Below are 22075 nucleotides of genomic sequence, written 5' to 3' on the forward strand. Positions count from 1 at the left end.
TACAAAGTCTTCTATGTGTATTTGACAAGTTGAAAAATTAGGCCCCATTTAATACAAAGTCAGGCAGGGTTCAAGGTGCAGTGCCCTCTGTTTGAGTAAGTCCACAAGCGTCTGTCCAATCACATTAGTCATTGTATTCTCAGCAATATTTACATGACCTCAATCACACAGACCAAGATTAGAAAGGGTCAAAGTTTGTACTGAATAATCAGTCTCTGTTTTACATCCCATTTTTCATAATGGGCCATGTCTTTTATGATACAGTGTTTATCCACTTTATCATTACAGTATGAAATAAGTCTTTGTGTTCTTTTTAATTCTTGTTCTTTCTCCACATCACACTTACCAGTATCAAAACACAGTAGCAGGGTTACGGCGAAACACATCACTCACTGGTTAATTTCCCCTTTGATTTTATTTTTCCCTATCCCACCTCTACCCTCTCTATATTTGCAGCTGAAATATTTTTGAGTCCCAAGGGCAGGCGCATTCCTCCTCTCAGTTGTGCAATCCCTGACAATCACAGCTCCCCCATCCCCCTCTGACTCCCTAAACACCCAGAACACTCTTAGGAAAGCTGTCCAAGCTGTCTGGGCAGTGTTTGCGGTGAACTGGCTGCCCAACCACACCAGTAAACAAACTCTGAAGCTTGGGTCTGCAGAAAGCAGCCCCGAATGATTTATCCTCAAGAGAGCGGAAATGTATATACTTTTTCATACTCTGTTGTATATGGGCTGTAATAGATTATTTTTGCTCAAATGCGGCACGCACATTAACAACTGAAATAGAAGCCTACTGTTCCATTATTATCATAAACACTTTCCCAACTTTTGCAATTACTGTGTTGTAATTAGATATTATAAGAATAGACCTCAAGAATATATGAATAAAGTGAATTTAAGCATAGTGATCCTTTTTGTGTTGCCTAAAAGGCTTTTATTATTGATGTTAATTTATGTTCGTCATATTAACTTCTCATCTAAGTCAAATATTTTATGAAAAATCATAAAATATATAAAAATCTATTTTAGTCACCATATGGGGGGGGGGGGGGGGGATCTGCAAATACATAACTGTTGTAGTTTTTTTCGTGGAGGTACAGTACCACGGCTTCCCTTCTCATGTGATCCAAAGTACGATTGCTCATGCGACACCCATGAAGAATTGTGGTTATTGTAGTGCCTTCGTACCTTTGGTGCGTTGTGAATTCACGCAATAAAAACTACATAACCCATCAAGCAACGCGCTCTGTGGTAGCCTTGCACTTCCTGTTAGCTCGGAGACGACAGCGGACGAGCGGCTAAAAAAGTATCAATGTTTTTGTGTAAAATTGCGGCATAGTTGTTCATAAACTTAGTACTTCTGGAGTGTTTAAGGTCCACATCAAGGAGACGAAATGGTAAATATGTCACGAATTAACACTACTATGTTTTCTACTCGTAACAGCACATAACCGCAAGGGTTTAACAGTTAGCCAGATATCCTCTTCATTCAGTAGAAGATATTAGCTAGCTAGTTAGCTCAGATCTATAGCAGGTTAATGCAGGCCACAAATGTGCAGTCACACCGTTTTACCGCAGAAAGTAAGTACCTATAATGTCACTTAAGTCGTTTGTGTCTGTATTTTACGTGTTCATAATTGTTGCGCGGTCATTTCGTTGACAAGGGTGTGGTTTGTTAAATGCTACTGACATGTTAGCTAAAAACATCGATATCTGTATCCGAACAACTATAGTCGGTAGTTATTTCATACATGAATGAGGGTTTCATGTGTCTATAGATGTGTGTTACTTGCTCCTAACAGATCCGTGTTTATAAGGAATTTAGAGTACGTAATTATGAATCATAAGCATCAGACTCAATAAGTAGCATTAAGTCTACAGTCAAATCCACAGAGGTGCACTGTTGATGTTCATGTCTCTTCTGTTATGCAGATCCGCTTCATCCTGATCCAGAACAGAGCCGGAAAAACACGACTGGCCAAGTGGTATATGCAGTTTGATGATGATGAAAAACAGAAGTTGATTGAGGAAGTCCATGCTGTGGTCACTGTCAGGGATGCTAAACACACTAACTTTGTGGAGGTATGGGTCTGAAAAACTTCGCATGTGTGTTTGCTTTATGTGGGATGCTCCTTTTCAAGACTTTTAATAAAACCAATCAAGGACTGCAATATAACAACCACATTGTCATTAGAGGCTCTGTCATCACTTCTGTGGGAGAAGTAATTAAATGACTCATGTAACGTCAATATTACAAGCATTATTTACTGGTTTCTAAAAAGAACTATTAGTCAATTTTGAATTTCGTATTGAAGAAAGTAATTGATTGCAGTCTGGGAAAGTTAACCATCAAAGGAAAAAAGCCTATCATTATGAGATTTCATATGAGATTTGTCCCAAGATTTTTAGAAGTAAGCTGGTGTGTTTTAGCTGAAAGCTGGGTAGATTAAGCCCTTGTAAAGCTAATACTGTTGCCATAATATAAGAAAAAGTTGTTAAGAGGCTTTATTTGTGTTTTTCCCACAGTTCAGAAACTTCAAGATCATTTACCGGCGCTATGCTGGTCTATACTTCTGTATTTGTGTGGATGTGACTGATAATAACTTGGCATACCTTGAGGGAATCCACAACTTTGTAGAGGTAAATTACACATGCAACACGAGATACATAGACTTACTCGGTAAATGAACTATGATGATTTTGTTCTCATGGTCTGATTGTTTCCAGGAATGTCGGTTAATGATTTCATGGAGAATTTCCCCGTCTATTATTTTCCACTTCTTTAACATTAAATATGCATTTTGTCAGATGACATTTTGTGGTAGTTGTGGTTTGGAGTTTTATGTCCCTACAAGAGTTTTATGTGTTTTAGAGGCTTTGTTTTTCCTTCAGCAGCAGGATAGTCATGTTCTTAAGGGAAACAGATAAATAAATACGTCATCAGATTAAAGTGAATGTCTAGTGAAGTAACTCAAAACACAATAACTGTATTGTACACTGTAAGTTTAGACAGTGCTAGGTTTTGGGATTAAGCTTTCAGCAATAAAGCAACTGACTACACAGATAATATACTGTAAACCATTCACTTGATGTTTTCATTAATTGTTTACTGGAGATGAACAAATTCTTTTCTGACCAGACTTGTATGCATTTTATTTAGATAAAGGGTTTACAACTTCCTAATAATGTGACAACTTTGGCCTGGTTCAGCACAATGCCTGCATTTAGAGTTTTCATCTTGGCCTTAAAAGTACTATTACTGCAAAAAAGTATATAAAAACTATATGATATGTTGCTTAATAGGAGGTCAGTCATTTAATCTGATTCTGATTGCTTGTGTACAGTTACTAGATGCTGGATTATGAAAAATGTTCTTAAAAGTTAGTCCTGTCCACATGTTTGTGGCAAGTATACAAGGAATCTATGGCATTTGATTATAAATCAATTTTTTCAGTTTATAGATCACAAATTTCTCAATAAGGAACCTACTCAGAGGACATGGTTTTATTATTCATTTTCTGGGATTAAACATTTCTAACCAAGTAATGTTTTACATGTTATGTTGAATAAAGTGACTCAAGATAAACATGAATATATTAAATGTAGATTAATGGACAAATCCAAGCCAGAGCCTTGAAAGGAATTCCTGTGTTGCACTGAGCTGTAAACCTGTGAAGTGACAGAAATGGTTTTGTGAATAATAAAAAGAGGTGGCTTGATGGACAAGCCCTGGATCCTTTCGCCCCTCTGCCAATGCGGCTTAAAGTAGGTGTGAAAACCTCATGTCTTTCCTGTGCTGCAGCCTGTCACAGTATGACTAAATATGCTCAGTAATGGAGGTACTGAACATTATAAATTCACTGTGGAGACGCATACATCTGACATCATTGGCCATCTGCTGTTATTTTGGAGTCACCTCAGAAATTAGGGTTGTAATTGAGCCGAGTTTTGAGACATGTAGTAAACTGAGTGTTACTTCTATTAAACAGCGATTTGATTGTTATTGAGAGGCATTAGACAGTTCAAATATGACTTGTATAAAACAAGACATATCTTTGCTAAATTGCAGACCAATTTGTTTTCTAAACCTATTATTTTTTTAATTGCATCAGGGAGTTCCAATGTGAGCTTGAACTAGATTGTACTGTTTGTTTTCTTGCTAAGACAAACATTAGTCTGTTTTTGTATCCACAGTCCTCAGGACTGAAGGTCATTTCATATAATGTTTGACTTAAAAGGAATGCACAAGTGCACAGTAATGCACAGCCCAGTCTTAATCTGTGCTTATGAAGCTTGAGGTGTTCACACAGTCAAGACAAATAGTAATTTGAAAGGCAGTAGAAATACAGAGAGAGAGTGTGATATTTTTTAAACTTTACACAAATGCAAAATGGTTTGAAATTAAGGATTAAATAAACCCAAGATGAAGCACATAGCAGCTCGTGGCAGAGCTTGGTGATACTTGTTTAATCATTAACTTAATTAGAGGTCAGTAATTCTGACACTGTAAATGGCACTATATCACTTCTCAAAAAGTATCCCTTGTGGAAACAAGATGAGAGGAGAATCACATTAATGTTAAACCGCCATGTTTTATATGGATGTCCTTGTAGTGGAAATCAGCCAATTACATGGTTGTTAAGTGGAATCTGCTGTACAATACACCACAATGTCAGTGTCTCCCTGCTGTAATGCATCACATCACAGCTTACTACCACACTATATCTAATGTGTTATCTGTTTTGTGATTAAATTAAAATACCGTTGTCTCTTTTCTCCAAGGTGCTGAATGAGTATTTTCACAATGTGTGTGAACTGGACCTCGTTTTCAACTTCTACAAGGTAAAGACACCAAGAGATAATTATTTTTCCACACATAAATTGTTGTGCAAACACATCTGTCAGATGAAACAAGAGAAAGCAGATGACACGAATGTTAATTATAATGCCATGGAAACTGATTTGTCATTCACAGCTACAGAAGTCATAAATCCCTCTGGAGGAGTGGGATGCACGTCAGTGTGTAGTAAAAAAAAAAAAACTCTAAGCAACTAACACTTCTGAACTTGTTCTCTGTCACTGCTGCTGGTGGGCTTGTTAATTACTAAAGGTGTGTGAACGTCAGCCATCCCGGTTGACTTAACAAAGCATCACTCACTGTACAGTTTAATGTGTTACAACCACAGAGTGAAAGAAATGGAAAAGAAATCAACATTTGTAGATGCCCTAGAGAAAAATAGTGTCACATTTTATTTTTATACAACGTGGATAGTTAATTATTTTTCATCTGGATTTTTCCACCATATCACTCAGTTGTTCTTTTTACTTTTGGGATATAACATCTGTAGAACTATATAATGATGACCAGTGTGTAGATGACACCTTGAAGGTAGGTTTTTCATGAAATCCAACTTTTTCATTTGCACAGAAGAAGAAATGGTCAAATTGCTCTCACTTTTAACTACATTTCAAGTGGTTTACAGGATATCAAATAACACAATTGTAAGTCGCAGGAGCTGAGACCAGGGGAGAAAAAAAACACCAACATTTTAAAATATATACCCAGCATCTCTTCTCTTGGCCTTGGCTTGACTGAATCTGATCCGGACCATAGATTACAGCTGTCAGTCATGTACTGTTTTTAACTATGCTTTTGTCTGAAAACACCCCCGTCAAAACATCCCATCGCAGTGTAGATTTGTGCCGAAAACCAAGTCTAATGAGTGAGGTGAATACTCAGGTTCTACTTACTTTAAAATTTTCTTTAATTAGGGACTTTCTGCCAAATGATGCCAAACAATTATAAACCACTGCAGCTCTAATTTCTATGTTTAGTCGGCATGTACAACTGTCACTACAGATGAGAGGGAAGTGAAACAGTTCACTCCTTTGATATTTCATCATCATGTCTAGAATGCATTATGTGTGCATACTTTTCTACCACTTTCCCAACTGGGCAAGCGGTTTACTAGATTTATTAGCCCAACTTGGCATTTTAATTTTCCCTGGGTAATCGGGTAATCCTCATCGTTGAGCCCTGGGTTTGTGGAATTAGTTTTCTAATTGAGCTGATCCTTTCTGCTGGCTTCTGTCTGTTCTCTAAAGCAGCATTTGTGTCTATGCTTGAAGGTATACACGGTGGTGGATGAGATGTTCCTAGCAGGAGAGATCAGGGAGACGAGCCAGACCAAGGTCCTGAAGCAGCTCCTCATGCTCCAGTCGCTTGAGTAAAGAACAGCCATCCTTCCTACCTGTCCAGTTACCTGCTGCCCTGGCGCCTAAACCAACCTCACCACTCGATCACAATATTCTGGAAGGAACCCCTTTATGATTGATCTGCCTCTTCAGAGCTTAGACAGGAGTAGGATGTTTTTAACCAGACATGCATACATAGAATTGTTTACATATAGATATATGATGTAGAGTTCAACTAGTCTGATTGTCATGTCGCAGTATTCTCTATCTGTTGTACTGCTAAATGAGGTTAACCAGTATGAAGGCTGTTCATTTCAATGTGACAAATGTGACCTTTTGACATTTCAAATACTGCCTAAACTACATTCACCTTGATATTCTGTTCTTTTGTCCAAAAGCCAGAGGCTGCAGAAATTCCGTATTTCATATATTAAATAGTTTGTCTTTTCGTTCATTGCTGTGCAGTGTGAAAACGCTGATGTCGATCCACCAGTGTGGCACTGTTCTCCCCGTCCCTCCTCTTCTCCTCCCCCCTTTCTTGCCTCAACATTCATTTAAAAGCACTACTGTAACTAACAAGCACCATCTACAAAGAAAAGGCCTATTATGATCTATGTACAGACAGCAGCCACTCAACCTGGATAAAACCTATGTAAAGAAAGACCTTGCTAGTGGAGTGATGTACGACTCATCATGTGCTCAGTGCAAGCAAACTACAACTTGAAAGCCCTTTAGAGTAATTGACCCATCGCTGAGTCCGTAATTGAATGGAGTGTACTTGGATCGAGAGCTATTTTGATAGTGTGTTATGGCAACCTGTGCACTGTCACACCTCCTTGTGGTTGATGAAGATAAACTTTGATGGTCACATTAGATGAGACCCCTGTACTGTTGATTTATCTGTTCTAGTCATTCAACACGCATCTCAAATCATCATTTGATGCGAAGCTGCATTAAATGGTGCTTGTTGGTTACATTTAGAACACTTAAACACACCTAGATTGCAAAAATACAGCAGAACTGGAGTGTTTTTAGTGATAATATAAAGTATATTTTACTTAAAGCAGTACTGTGACGTTTGCTTTGAATGGTATGTATATATGTGTCTCTTACATTTGTTTTTTGTGAAATTAATACATTCATTCCAGAAAGAGTGGTTCTGGCTCACTGTAAGGTTCGAGCAGTATGTTGAATGGTGCAGTTACTTTTGCATAAAGTAATTTGGTTTTTAATTCCTTCACAGCCCTCATAAACATTTTGCAAAATATTGTATTCATTTTCTTATGCTGGACAATGTTATTACTTGCCACACTTAATTTCATCCATATCTATCAAGGTGTCAAAGGTGGTTCCAAATGTTACCGTTGTTGAACTTTTGTATTTTTTTTTTTTATGATTAGGCAATAGTGAAATATGTACTGCTTCCCTTTCCTCATCCTCCTGTGAGTTTGTTGTTGAACGATGTGTGCGTGTTACTGTCTCCTATCCAGCTACTCACGTCAATATGTCCAATTCTATGTAAATAACAAAATAAACAGATGAAGTGATACACAAATGTCACGCTTCTCCCGTTGAGTCAGTTCAGAATTTTCTTTTTGATGTATTAACGCCATCTAGTGGTGAGAATCAGTTTAACATTTACTTTAGTTATGAGGTCATCCTGACAGCCTGTGTAGGATCGATAAATCCGTCAATATATCCACTTCAGCTGCATTAAACCACTCTAGCCATTGCTCTATCGACCCATGAACATAAATCCAGACAATTTGACACAGAGGGCATTTACTCTTCATCATACGAGTCTTTTGATATCCTAACCTCACTTGGAGTGCCTTTGAGAAAAATGACTTCAATGTAGAGGGAAGATGAATCACACATAGATTCTGTTGTTAAATTTCAAGGCCCTTTGATTCAGCTAGTTATCAGTTTTATGTGCAGTAACTCATGGCCAAGGTGCACAGAGTAAAGGTGTAGCACTGAGATTAAATAATCAGGAGCAGGGCGGAAATGTCGGACTAAAAACTGGAGACAAGTCAAAGATAACTGAAAAAACAAGCAGTTTACTGGGAATTGCATATTCATTACAATCAATGAGCAACACTCACCCTCAACTGACAATAGACAAATCTTATTTACAGCATAACTTCAGATGTACAGTAGTATTTAGGTTGATTATATAACATTTGTTACTAAGCAACAACTGAGTTGGATTGTGTTCATTATATGATTTAATCCAGTTATAAACTCCATCATAAAATAAAGCTTAAATGACTTATAATGAGTGTTTGTTATGAGCTGTACAGGATCATAAATACAGATGTATTCTAAGTAAATTCAACAGTATACAACCACTTAGAGGAAAACACTTTACTGTGTCTGCAACAACTTGTGAATATGAATGATTCGGTTGTTGACAGCCTCCTGCAGCTCAGGAAGTCTACATCCTTTCATCATTACATCCACGTCTGCAGTGAACCATCAACAAATCAACTCTCACATAGCAGGAGTTGTCACCTCACATCAGTCTTTAGTGGTAACAGAATTATGAAATCTAATTACCATCTCAGTTGTTATTTAGTAAGAAATAATGACATCTACAATTAAAATCTTTATTACAGTATTCAGTTCAAGTAAAATAAAATGTACAATTCTATACTTACAGCATATAAACAAAACAAAAATGAAATTTCAAAAGTAAAAGTGCACTTGCAGAAGGAGACAAACTATCACACAATGCCAATATTTTATGAATTTTGTTTGACCATCTGTCTCTTGATATCATACATTTACTCCATGTTTGCACAATCCACCATCCTTCCTCCTTAAGTGTGCTGGCTCACTGGAGCTTAAACTCATATGGTTTGTGTACGTGAACATATGCTAACACTTGAGGAGAAATACGTTTTTCAGGCAGTTTGTTTTGATCTCCCTGTGGCTGGGTCAGTGCAACCTGCCTTTGGTGGTTAAGACAGAAGCAGTGCCTTTAACTCAGTCAGGCGGGACTTTGGGATGTTTTTACGTTAACATCATGCTCCTCCAGCAACACTACAAACCCCGCTCTCAGGGTTACATAGAGGAAACCGTGCTTCAGTGGAAATTCCCCGTTTCGCTCTAGAGCAACACAGGGGCTGTTCTAAGGAGAAAACATCTGGGTCAGCTCGGCAAGCTTGGTGACTCAATCTGCTGGGACTGAGGGCTGCGTCGGTGCTCGGCAACAACAGGCGAAAATGCAAAGTGAAAAACAGAATGTTCACTTTTATCAAGCAACCTTTAAAACAGTGTCGAGCCTTTATAAGGGAACCGGGTGGGTGGGTGAAACTTCCAAACATGGCACTGAGGCTAAACCAGCTGTGGTTTCCTGTGACGTCCCTTGTAGAGTATGTGCATGTAGAGCAGCATGAATTTAAGGGAGGTCAAGATTAAATGGTGAAAAAGCCCAGCAGGAGGAGTCAAAGACATCGGTAGTTTTGCAAAGAGAAGATAGTTTTACACGCGCGACTTACACGTGGTCTGAATCTGACAATGCAAGTCTACAGACTTCAGGACTTTAGGCAGTAAAATCAACAGAAAGTCTTTTTTTGTGCTTTCAACCTGACCCATTAAAAAGACGGCACTGACAAATAAGAGACACAGTGACTGAAAAATGAAAAAAAAAAAAATGAAAAAAATCAAATCAAATCAAATCAAATCACAATATTGAGTGTATTACTAAGGCCAATACTCTACATGATGAATTTCAATACAAACCAAAAATGACTTAAAGATCTCAAATACACCAAATTCCACAAATGAGCTGCTTCAATTTCAATCAGATCTAGTAAAAGTGAATGAATAACAACTGCAGAAACCTTCACAGAGATCTGAAATGCATCTGGGTCAAAGTATACTTATACGGACACGTAATCAAAATGTGACACTCATGTTGACTCAGTTTTACTTACAAGAGGAGATGTATATTAGTTTGTCACCATCAGGGACAGGCTAATTTAAGAGGAGTTCTGTTGAGTGCAAATAAGAAATCAAATAATGAAAATATGATACCTTTGTCAATGTCAAAAAAAAAAGGTGAAACCATACCTGGGCAGGTTGAATGTTGCATAAATGCCAAAAGTTTCAAAATAATAATTTACAAACAATGGTGTGCAAAGCATGTAGGAGTATGTGACTAAAAACCAGAACAAAAAGCACAAGGATAAAACAGCAGGGCAGCCCATACACAACCCGTGACACGTCCTTGTCTGGTAAGTAACTGAGAAACCATTCCTCTTCTTTATTATCCTACCGAGTTCACACTGAGGGGTTTCCCTGGTCCAGATGCAGGGGCAAAGTGACCTCCTCAGACAAGAAGGAGAAACTCTTACCAGAGGTCAGAGGTCAGGGGTTGCAGTGATCTCTGTGACCACTAAATCCAGGTGATCCAAGGTGTGTGAGACTGCAGAGGAGGGTCCGACACACCCCAAAACACCTGGAGCTGAGACGTGAGGACAGAAGGTAGAACAGTGTGTGACCATCAATCAGGAAAAGTGTCAAGTACTTCTATTTAAAGACTGACAAAAAAAAAAAAAAAAAAAAGACACTGACCTGTAGGGGACGTGTGGTCTGTGTGGATTTGTGGGCTGACATGAGGGTGGGGCCCATTCCCTAGCAATTACACTGCTGTTTGTTCTGTGTGGTGTTGCTTCTTGGCTGTCGCAGCTGCCTCAACGAAGCGTCTCCATACTGGATACCTGAGCCCATTCTCTCTGGATCCAACTCACCTTAGAAAAACAACACAATCACACTGTGAGCTAAAAAGATAATACAAGAAAGTTATTTGCAATTGCATCTCTGCAGATTTCAACAAACTGAATTGCCAAACAGGATTTCTTTCTTCACTAAATGTATAATTTACTTTTTACTTGTGGAGGCGATATTTTTAGAGGAGAGGAAACATGCATTAGTGCACATACATCGTAACATACCAGCTGCTTCAGTGGCTAATGTTTCTGTGTTGTTTTTGCATTTGTGTTAAACATAATAAACATACATTTGCTCCAATATACTTTTTAATGCAGATTAAACTTAAAGTAGCTTCATAGAAATAATGTTAACTTCATAATCCAATATATTTTTCCAGACCTGTCAGCATTGTATTAAGACATAAAATTCATTCCAATGCGTTTCAGCTTCAAGCCTTCATCAGGAAGTCAGAAAGGCTTGAAGCTGAAATGCGTTTAAGTGTTTTTTAAGGTCTACACATGACCATGCTGTGAGAATAAAGGCATTTTACTGCCTAAAGAGAGTGCCTTGGAGTTTTCTTCCTGTTTATCTACCTTATGAATCCCTTTTCCAAAGAGCACCTCAAACAAACTCTTATTTGAGTCCTAGAAGCATTCCTTTCCATGATTTTTTTATTATAAAAATCATTATTGGATTTCTTGAAGCAGCCACTGAATGATATGAAATAACAGACACAGTAAACATAACATAACACCTGTCACACACCCTAAAAGGCAACTCCAAACCAGCTCAGAAAACATGCAAACATTTGCATATGCTCTCAATGCAGACACACCTATTTAACAAACAAATGAAGACCTGTACCTGAATCTATCTTGTTGAGAATGGTGCGAGCACACTTGAGAAAACCCTCTTCGACATTCTCCCCAGTCAGAGCACTGGTCTCCAGGAACATTAGCTCTGCAAAGGCAAATTTAATACATCCAGTCATCAGGGAAACAATGAATATAACAAGCCAGAGGGAAAAAAAAAAAGATAAGATAAGCAGGCATACGTTCTGACAAACAAAGCAAAAGGAAGACGAATGAGAAGAGATGGAGACTTGATGTCAGAGGAGGTTTTACAAATCAGTTACCGTTCTCCTGAGCGAAGCGTGAAGCCTCTAGGAAGGTCACCTCTCTGTCTGCGTCCAGGTCCTTCTTGTTGCCACACAGGATAATAACAATGTTGGGACTTGCCAGTGTTCGTGCATCTGTCAGCCAGTTGGTCAGGGCATTATACGTCTCCCGGCTGTAAGACAGCACAAGACATATGGCGACAATGGCTACAATATAAATATGGGGCAGTTTATTGTTGACGTAAATCATTTCTGCACCTGCCTACAAATACTGACCAGATTAACCAGCTCAGAGTGCATCATGAACATGTCCATCCATCTACGCAGCAGTAAACAGTATACTGCCACTGTCTACATATGCTAGTGAGTATATCAAGAGCTTTACTGTAGTTACTATAAGGTACTTGTCAAGGAGATTTGAAGCAAAATAAATAAATAAATATAAAACATAATCAAATAACATTACAAACTGAAGCTATGCTGAAATGGCTAGCATATATCGCATTTCAAAGTAAGTGAAAACAAGTTAGTTATGCAAATGTTATATTTTAACGTTTCATACAGTAAGTTAGAAGAAGATAAATCCTAAAAAAGGGTTTAAGTAATGGAAGTCTTTCAAAGAGCAAGCAAACAAATAACATAGTTTGCTGGGATATACTGAATAAAAATCTGAAATGATGGGCTTATTGATTTGTGTGAAACATTCTGTAACAACAGACACTTTTACATGGTTACTAGTGTAATAGACTAGATTTATAGGGCTGGTTATAGTCCATATGTGCAGACTGTAGCAGGTCAGTAAAGGGCTACTTACAATTCTGTCATTCTCCATTCAGTTAATGAAATCATATGGTTTTAAAATGATTCTCAAATATGCATTTATTACTATACATATTTTTTTTTTGGTGGGGGGAGGCGTTGAAGTCACCTCACCATGGCAACAGCCCTCTGGTGTCCATGTAGCATGAGGCCCATGAGGTGAGCAGAAGGGTGTGGGTCAGCAGAATAATGTTTAACAGCTGTATTCACAAACAGCTACAGGATGACGTCGTTTCTCATCCCAAAGCTTCGGCTGCACTCTGCTTTACATACAACACACGCTCCTCTTTCACACAGTTTCACATACATCTTCCTGTTAATCTTTTCACCTGTTTAATGTGCCACAAATCTATGTCTACTACTTGGTCTGGTGTTTTCCTTCCCTCCCCCCAGCAGCTTTCTCCGTTCCTGTTTTTTCCCCACAGGTGACAATTTCCGTGATGAACTCGTGCTTCCCCAACCACTGCAGCCTGCCAGACGATGTGATATGATGATGTGATACGATATCACTAAATAACAGCTCCTGCCACTCTCCATGCCACAAAAGCCCACACATTCTTACAAACACAAACTGTATTACATTTCTGTCTCTCTGCATTACTGCCGTTGCTCTGTCTTGATTTCCCATTCCCTCTATGGAAACCCACAGTTTATGAAATACAGGCCTGTGAATGGGTTCTGGTATTCATATCACATCGGTCTCGGTACAATGTCATCAAACTGTGCAATTCATGGATGGTATGGTCACTGAACAGCTCACACAAAAGAAAAAAAAAGATCAGTAAACAGTGAGTAAAGTGAAATACTATTTACCATCTATCTTTATGGGTCAGTAAATTTTAATCCAACTTCAGCCAGATCCAATTTCAAAAGCTGAAAATGGTGTGAACGTGTAGGTGTGCTTCTCTAACTGCTGTGTTTTCTCAGCAGTTTCCAATCATTTTGTTATTTAATAAAGACACGCTATCAGAGTAGCCACAATATGAAGAACAAATAATTTACGCATGCTCCTCATGCGTTACAAAAGGAAACAAAAAAGTGGCATGACAGTCCGGGTATGGCTCTACCTGGTAATATCATAGACGAGTAGTGCACCGGCTGCTCCTCGGTAATAGCTGCGTGTCACAGAACTGAGAAAGGAAAAGAAGAAATGAGTTTATTATATTTACAGTTTCATGTTCAGTTAAAGGAGTAATATTTAGCTTTTTTTCTGGGCATATCTTTATTGAGTTTTTCAAAGAACACTAAAAAATAAAAAGAATAAATACAAATATAAAGCAAGAGGCTGGAGAGCCATGAATGGAAGGTTATGCCATGTGTGACAAAAATAAAAAAACAGTTTCTGTTCCTTCACATATACATGTCACTATAAACAGCCAAATATACATAGACACAAACCAGCATAGACAAACACATAAAAAGACAGTGCTGTCTTAGACAAAAACAACCTGGAATTATGCATTTTAAAATATTTCCCCGTGGTCTACATAAACTGTTAATTGCTATGCTTGGTTCTGAATTCTTCATTAATTCAACTCCACAGGTCCACCTCCAACCCTATTTCTGACTAAAAACACCAGAAAAGTTGTTTTGAGTGCTGGGGGGTTGAAATTCAAACTTTATAAACTGTTAAGGTCCCCAAATACAAAAATAAATCTACCAAAGACTAATAAATGTGCGTTTAGCAAAATATGACCCCTTTAATGTTTTTTGTTGAAGGTGAATTGGTAGCTCTTCTTATCGTCAGCATACAATACCAGTTAATTTTGCACTTCCTATGATGCAAGACTGTGGTCACTCTGGATTTACCCACATGACTTCGTATGTCACTGGTACAAAATATAAACCACTGACAGCATATGTATTCAGAAGTTGACTTAAATCCATTATTACCGGAATCTCTCCTGCCCGGCCGTGTCCCAGATTTGTAGTTTGACCGTCTTTCCTCCTACGTTGACCACCCTGGAACCAAACTCCACGCCTATAGTGTGGTTTGAATCCTGTTTGACTGTAAAAAGAGGTGGTAGAAGAATGTGGAAAATGGAAAGGTAATGTGCTAATAGTAATGTCAGCTCATGCTTATAGTAATACCATGATGGAAGCTTTAATAAGTTTTCTTCATAATAGTCTAAATGTAACACTTCACTTGATAACAGTTTTTTGCTTTGTTTTTCCAGCTCTGGAGCCAACTTTAGCTATGTATGTAGCAGTTATTTTCATTGCATTACCAAATAACTCACTAGATATAATTGAAACTAGGGCAATACATTTAATTAATTCAATTAATCAAGGCTACCAAAAAATGCCTCAACTGCAGACTCAAAGATTATTCCTCCGTGACTTTGGAAGCTATTTGTGTCTTGTAATATATTAAGTCTGAAATAATTTTCAGGTCAGATTTGGCAGATTTGATAGTTTTATGTAACCATGTTTCTGCTAATGTAGCCAGATATTAGTTGAGTAAAACTGAAAAAAATACAGCTCTAACAAGGAATATATTAATGCTGCACAAAGTCAAAATTTGGTCATAAGAAAGTGTACAGATAATTGTTGAAAATAAAAGATTCAACAATGAAGTAACCATCATCTTTATTAAGGTTTTGTTTTACATTTTAGCAGCAATTAGATAAGAAACTGGTAAGGCTTTGAATATATATGTATTAATGATCACATTTACTTCAGATGAACAAACTAAAAAAAGTATCAAGTAGAACTTCAGCATTTTGAACCTAATCGATATTTTCACATTATTTCTTCTGTCTGGATAAAACATGACATGAGCTTTGGGAAAGCTCAGTGTTTTTTGTGAACTGACATGGTGTAGTCCTTCCATGTCCCTGTACAGGTGTGCACATCAAACCTGATCAGATCTATAAGTTGGTGTGCTGGGCTTGTTTAAAATACATTAGCTGTTATCTTATCCACATCAGAGGACCCGCAGGAGCCCAGAGGAGATTAACACCGTCACCTTGGCCTCCCGTCTTTTCTCCGCTGACAGCATGGGGATGTAACACGTCTTTAATTAATATGTGTGTGTATGTGTCTGATTTCTCAAATGTCTTTACCTAAACAAAACACTGAATTTCTGGAGTAGCAGTAGCTTTTTTCATGCTGCTTGAACTAGAAAACTGTGGTGTCTTGCATTACATTTCCATGGATCAGCTTTTACCTTCTGTAAATGGACGGGCATACAACACAAATTATTCTACCACTATGGTTTCAAACCATGTGAAAGTCAATGAGTAACCCATATGAGGAAATGAAAATTCAGCAGGTGAGTGACATTTTTGTAGTCTACATGACTGTGTGGGTTCCTACCATGGAATAAAATGACTGTAGCATTCACATGACATTTTATTCAGTTTTTGTAGCTGAATAGAGTTTCCAACTGAAACTTACATTTGTTCTCAATGAACTGGTGGAGGAGGCAGGATTTTCCTGTTCCAGCACTGCCAATCACCAGGAACTTAAATAGGAAATCTGAAGGCAAAGGAGAGGAGATACAGAGAGATCAATGTACACAAATATCAGCCGAGACTGTAAACCTGCTGCAATTTGCTCCACCTCCTCAGAGACAATCCTTGAATTCCTTTTAATCCTATTGAGCCCCTACATTTAGCATCCAACAATTAGCCTTTTAATCACTAAGCCTCAGTCTGTAGTCATGCTACAACTGATACAAATTTCATTTACTTATTTGCATGAGGTGAAAAATTAAGTGTATAAAAAGAGCAGTTCTTACTAATGCATGTCATTAGTGCAAAGCCAAGGCATTATTGTTATTAAACATGGCTTACAGTAACTGACTTGAGGGATTGGATAACTATGGCCAGCTGTTCCTACAGATGTTGTTGTTGTTGTTGTTTTAGTAGAGTGGGCCTGCACTCCGGAAAGTACAATCCCACCCACGCATATGATCCAGGGCCCAAATGACTTGGGCCCCTGACATGCACAGTCATCTCCAGAGTAAAAATATTCTTTGTGTGCTGTGACCAGATAGAACAGGGGTTATTTACATATGGGCTGTACTGCAGGTTGAACTAGATTTCATGAGATATAAAACACTATGATGAGGTGAATATGTCAGCAAATCTGTATAAAAGCCATTAGAGAGTCTGTTTGGTAATTAATACAGAATAACAATGAATCTGAGATTGGGGTTTCCTGAAGCTTTGAGAGAATAATGATTGTAAACTACACCTTTCCTCTTGAGAGCTTATTTCAGTTGGAATTTCAGGATAGTGTGCGATTTAAGTTTAGGCTTAAGTGCTGGCTCTGCAGGGAGAAGTGCTTGGCTGGCAAATGAATAGTAGCTTCTGCACAGATTAGCAGCCAGGTGAACATGCAGAGGAGAAAGTTGTTCAGAAAAGACAGAGAGGCAGTAAGACTGATCTTTAGTTCCTGTGTGACATTTAAACTTATTATGCAAGTGCTCTTGGAGCCACCTTCATCAACACACACACACACACACACACACACACACACACACACACACACACACACACACACGCGCGTCCCTGCCTAGTTTATAGTGCACCTTTGTTTGCTGAAGGGAGTGCTTTCTCAAGCAACACAAGCTAGAGGTCAAATTCACGGATCTAAAACTGCTAAAACACTGCAAAGCTGGAAAGACTGTTTTCATCTCCAACAGCGGCCTGTGTTACATCTCAACTGCATGTTGTCAATAGTCATGACAGCAGAACTGACAGAATCAAAAGCCAACTGCTCTGGTTTAAAAGCTTGCCTCAGCTTTTTAGCATCTTTCCAGACATCACATAGTCCCATGTGAGATCTGCATACAACAATCAAGCCATCAATATGTCAAAGCAATGGGGAGAAAGGAATGCTATGCTGCCTTCTCAACAGCAGTTTTTCAGGCTATTGTATTCTTTACACATCAATATTAAATAACCCCTGAGGGAACAGACTTGCACTGTTCTGTTCTGTGCATTCATTTACATAGCGACAACTCTTGTGTTGTCTGAACTACTGACCAAATTCACTAGGCATTTGCACTTGAAATGATATATGCATGGTCTGAGAATGCAACACAAATGAGACTAAATGAAGACTGCAGGAAATACCTAGAATTTTGCTAGTGATGAACATTATTTGTAAGAGAAGCCTATTGAACACAAACTGTAATATTTTAACATCTAGCATAATACTAGCAAGACTCATTTAGGGAAAAAAGCTCTCTGTATAAGCAATTTAGATCAGTAAATGAATAATTAGCAGTTGCTACAGACTAGAAAACACTCAACATCACCATGAAACATGTATTTATTCATCCTTTATTCTTTATGTCTGAAAGTATGCAGGATGAGCTAATGAAAATGCCTGATTGCGATGACTTCAAATTGGGTGAATTTCATCTAGGATGATGCAACTTGACAAAGCATTTACTAACTTCACCAAGAACACTGTTATTGCTACTGTCAGTTTGTTAGTCTCACTGCAGGATTTTGGAAAAAACTATTGCACTGACTTTCATAAAACTTGGTGCAGGGTTAAGGTATTGCCCTTGGAGAAAACAATCAAATTTTAGAGAAGATCCATAAAAGCATTACATTGTGAGATATGCCATTTGATTAATTACATGGCTGAAGGGCCTTGTCTGAGGTATGCGCTCCACCGAGTGTCTACAAAGGTTGCAGCTGTACATGTGAGGCTTTTTGTCATTTCCACTACATGCCCTCGAAGAGGAAATACTGGAGACTGAGACAGAAATCAATAAAGGGCTATTACAGATGCCATTAATGCTGGCACTTTTACACATACCGCCCACTGGAATAAAGTTTCATACAAGGAATTAGGGAGACAGCGTATAAGTAGAAACTGATGGAGAGAGAGAGTGTGTGTGTGTGTGTGTGTGTGTGTGTGTGTGTGTGTGTGTGTGGTGAGTGTAAAACGAGAAGGTGATGGTGTGCTATTTCAAAACAAGTGAGTCTAGAGTGTCTGGCATATTGTTCTTCTGATACAATCGGGTATACTCATGTTAAAATTTGTTAAAGAAAATTAGAATTAACTCAAGACTCATACATCAATGTCAAGTCATACAAAAAAGGGCAATTCATTGATTCTGTCAATACTGATCTGCGGTGAAGCTTGTATTTAAATACCTGTAGTAGTGCTTGTACAGAGGATAAGATTAGTTGTGATGGAAACCAGAGACAAAGCTGGCTGCTGTGCCATAATTACAGAAAGATCAGCCGCAGGTTACTACCTGACTTCCTCGTGAAGGCCTTGAAGCCACTGGCTAAGTCTTAAGTAAACACTCATAGCATCAAGAAACAAATGCATCATTTTTACAGTTTGCAAGGTCGCCGACTCTTTAATCTAAACACATTCAGGTCAGTTCAGCGTCTGCACACGCATCACTCAAAGTGTCCACTTGTGTCTTTATCTGTGTGACTGAAGTTTGCCCAACTTTTACCTGGCAACGTATCACCATCTGTTTATTACTGACCGATTCAGGAAGCAAGACACCCCGCCATCGTACGCAGGTACCAGTCAATATACAAAGGAGAACGCCCTCTATAACTGTCTATTTGAATGAAAATGTACCAACTATGCATAGTTATCACTATTAAAATCTATAGACATGATGAGGTGGCACATTAGCCAACAGCTAACCTAAGCTAAACATCTAGCTAACTAGCCAGGCTGTCACATCAGACCACTGAGCTGAGTGCATGTTACGGTTAGCAAGCATGAAATTACAGTCTGTCGGCCTGTAACATACCGTACGTCTCAGACATGTTGTACTTCGCTGTTAGGACTCAGTCGTGTCTTTACTGGTCTCTGGTCTCCTGGGGTTGTGGCAGCTGTCTGCTCGCTGGGTTCACACCTTCTTAGGGTGTTTATCTACGATGCTAGATGTTTCCTTTATCGCCTCCTAGCTTCCTTTGCTCCGACCACAACCAACCACGGCAGCTGCGTGTTACGTCATTCGTGTTGCCTTACATGGTATTCGGCCACGTTGGAATTTTAAGTTTTATGACTGACTCGCAATAAAACTGGCATTTCTTTGAGAAGAGAAAAATATGTTTGATTTATTATGGTATAGAAATAATTTACATTACAAGTAAAAGAGGAAAAAGGAACATGGAAACAACACAGAGTTAGTGCCTTTTAGATTCAATGTGACAGCAATTATTAGAGTAAAATTAGTATAATTTCTATTAAACCCTCGTTTCTCAAGTGTGCTTTGTTAAAGGTACGGTGATGATGGTATTAACACAATAGATGCCCATAGACTGTTGTTTTTCTAATTAGAATTTAATATTTTGACACAGCGAAGAGTATTCAAGTGGTGACTTGAACGCAGCTTGAACGACACCATTCTGTGCCTTGACACATTAGTAAACTAATTGTTGTGATTCTGTTTTAAAACATGTTTCACTTGAGAAAATGCAAAGCTTATGTATTTGAAAAAAAAAAAAAAAAATCTGAATTTTGGTAATTTTATAGTCCTAAATCGAGGGTCGTTGCCCTGTTACTTGCAACCCTGTCTAGTTTGTGGAGTTGTGTGTATGTAGTTACAACAGAAGGCCACACGGTGGCAGACAAGGATAAAGGAAAATGGTGGAATTTTCTGGAGACGTCAAGCTGTTGTATGCGACACACGTCCATGTTTATATCAGGAATAAAGTGTCTAGATTTTTTGATATACATAATACAATATTTTTTGATTTATTTTGTATTTGCATCACCCTGTATCTTATCTATGTGCAGTTGCAATCAATACCCATGTAATATCTCCTACGAGAAAACATGCAAGTGGCCAATTCTACTCAGTGTGTCACCACATCTTAGACAGATATTTCTTCGTCGTATTAATCAGAACATCAACATGTAGTGTCACAACCTGTGGTTGAGGGAGTTATGCATAAATGTGGTATCTTTGGCAAGAGGAGAACTACTTTCCCCTGGAAATAATTGCTCAAAGAAGCAATGTCGTTTGAGGTTTAAAAGGAATGAGGAATGTTTTTTTCTTTTTTGCTCTTTGCTCTTTGCTTATTCATTCATCACCTTTCCATACCCACACACACACACACACACACACACACACACACACACACACACACACACACACAAAGTCCATGGTGTGGAGTGCAGGTCTGCCCAAGGGCAACAGGTGATAAATTACAGAGCCCTCCACTCCGCTACTATCTCTACTAGTTCCTCCCTGCCTTTGTTCTGCTTTGGCAGATCCCCTCATCCTCCCCAGCCTTGTTAAAAGCTCTTTTCACTAAGATTAAAGACAGAAGGAAACACTCGGCTCAGCGTCGTGTGGGGGCACGGATGTTTTCCTAAGGTGGGCTACAAGAAAGACCAGCCTCAAAGGTGTGCAGCAGGCAGAAAGAAAAGAGGGAGGTTTGTGCTTCCGTTAGGTGCTTTGTTTACCTTTGTTAGTGTCTCAGTGCTCATTGTTTCTCAGTCTTTTCTACTTCTTGTCCCCTTGTCCATTGCAGGTGCCATTACTAAGGCAGATATTTGTTTGTGCACAGGATGTCTGGTGCTTTTGACCTTGTCTTTAATCGCTGTGTCACTAATGGCAGCAGTAGACTAAAAGTAGAGGGGCTGACATAAACTGTTATAACTGAAAAGGAGGGGGAAAAGACATAGAAATCAGACTCTTTCATGTCCAGTCCAGACAGTTTCCATCCAACATCAAAAAGGATGAGTTCATGATGAGCACATAGGGGAAACCCCACAAAAACCCATGAACATTCATGAGATATCTCAGCATCCACAATGTTAACAACAAACAATGAGTCATTTTCCAGAAAACAGTTTGCATGAATCATTTTTGAGACAGGTGAGCTCTGCAGTTGGCTTTCATCACTGTAAATACAAAGGTGTTTGTCACATGAGTCATTAACTATACAGTAAAACAACGGGATCCCTGACAACATGCTGTTTTATATACAGAAACAAAAGGATTCTATGAAGTAAGGGCTTATTACGACACAGAGCTGTAAACATAGCCATATGGTGTGAACACAATAATGAGTTGAAAAAAATATAAGACACCTCAAGTGGCTGTAATAGTATCAGAGCTAACAGGCAGCACCGTGCCTGTACTGAACTAAAAATCAGAAATGCAACATGTAATTGTCAGAAAACTGAATGCGTGACAGACAGGCCTGTGTGCTGCCAATGTGTTGGCGTACAGAATGAACAGTACGGCTTATTCAGTCTGAGGGGGTGTATTTAT

At 38.6% G+C, this 22075-nt stretch overlaps 2 protein-coding genes across 2 annotated transcripts; one reads left to right on the forward strand and one right to left on the reverse strand.

The window, feature by feature from the left end:
• The first annotated feature begins 1250 nt into the window (after positions 1 to 1250).
• On the forward strand, positions 1251 to 7752 carry ap2s1 (adaptor related protein complex 2 subunit sigma 1). The gene is made up of 5 exons (XM_030151600.1): positions 1251 to 1399; positions 1935 to 2084; positions 2529 to 2642; positions 4785 to 4844; positions 6132 to 7752. Exons 1-5 carry the CDS (start codon positions 1397 to 1399, stop codon positions 6231 to 6233), a joined length of 429 nt encoding a protein of 142 aa, XP_030007460.1. The 5' UTR covers positions 1251 to 1396; the 3' UTR covers positions 6234 to 7752.
• Positions 7753 to 8237: 485 nt separating this feature from the next.
• rab4b (RAB4B, member RAS oncogene family) lies at positions 8238 to 19788 on the reverse strand. Its single transcript, XM_030151598.1, has 8 exons — positions 19598 to 19788; positions 16252 to 16332; positions 14746 to 14860; positions 13920 to 13982; positions 12052 to 12206; positions 11781 to 11876; positions 10779 to 10954; positions 8238 to 10668 (listed from the first exon to the last, which is right to left on the reverse strand). Exons 1-7 carry the CDS (start codon positions 19611 to 19613, stop codon positions 10839 to 10841), a joined length of 642 nt encoding a protein of 213 aa, XP_030007458.1. The 5' UTR covers positions 19614 to 19788; the 3' UTR covers positions 8238 to 10668; positions 10779 to 10838.
• Between the last annotated feature and the right edge of the window lie 2287 nt (positions 19789 to 22075).

This window comes from Sphaeramia orbicularis, chromosome 13, assembly GCF_902148855.1.
Source record: "Sphaeramia orbicularis chromosome 13, fSphaOr1.1, whole genome shotgun sequence".
Classification (NCBI taxonomy): Eukaryota; Metazoa; Chordata; class Actinopteri; order Kurtiformes; family Apogonidae; genus Sphaeramia; species Sphaeramia orbicularis.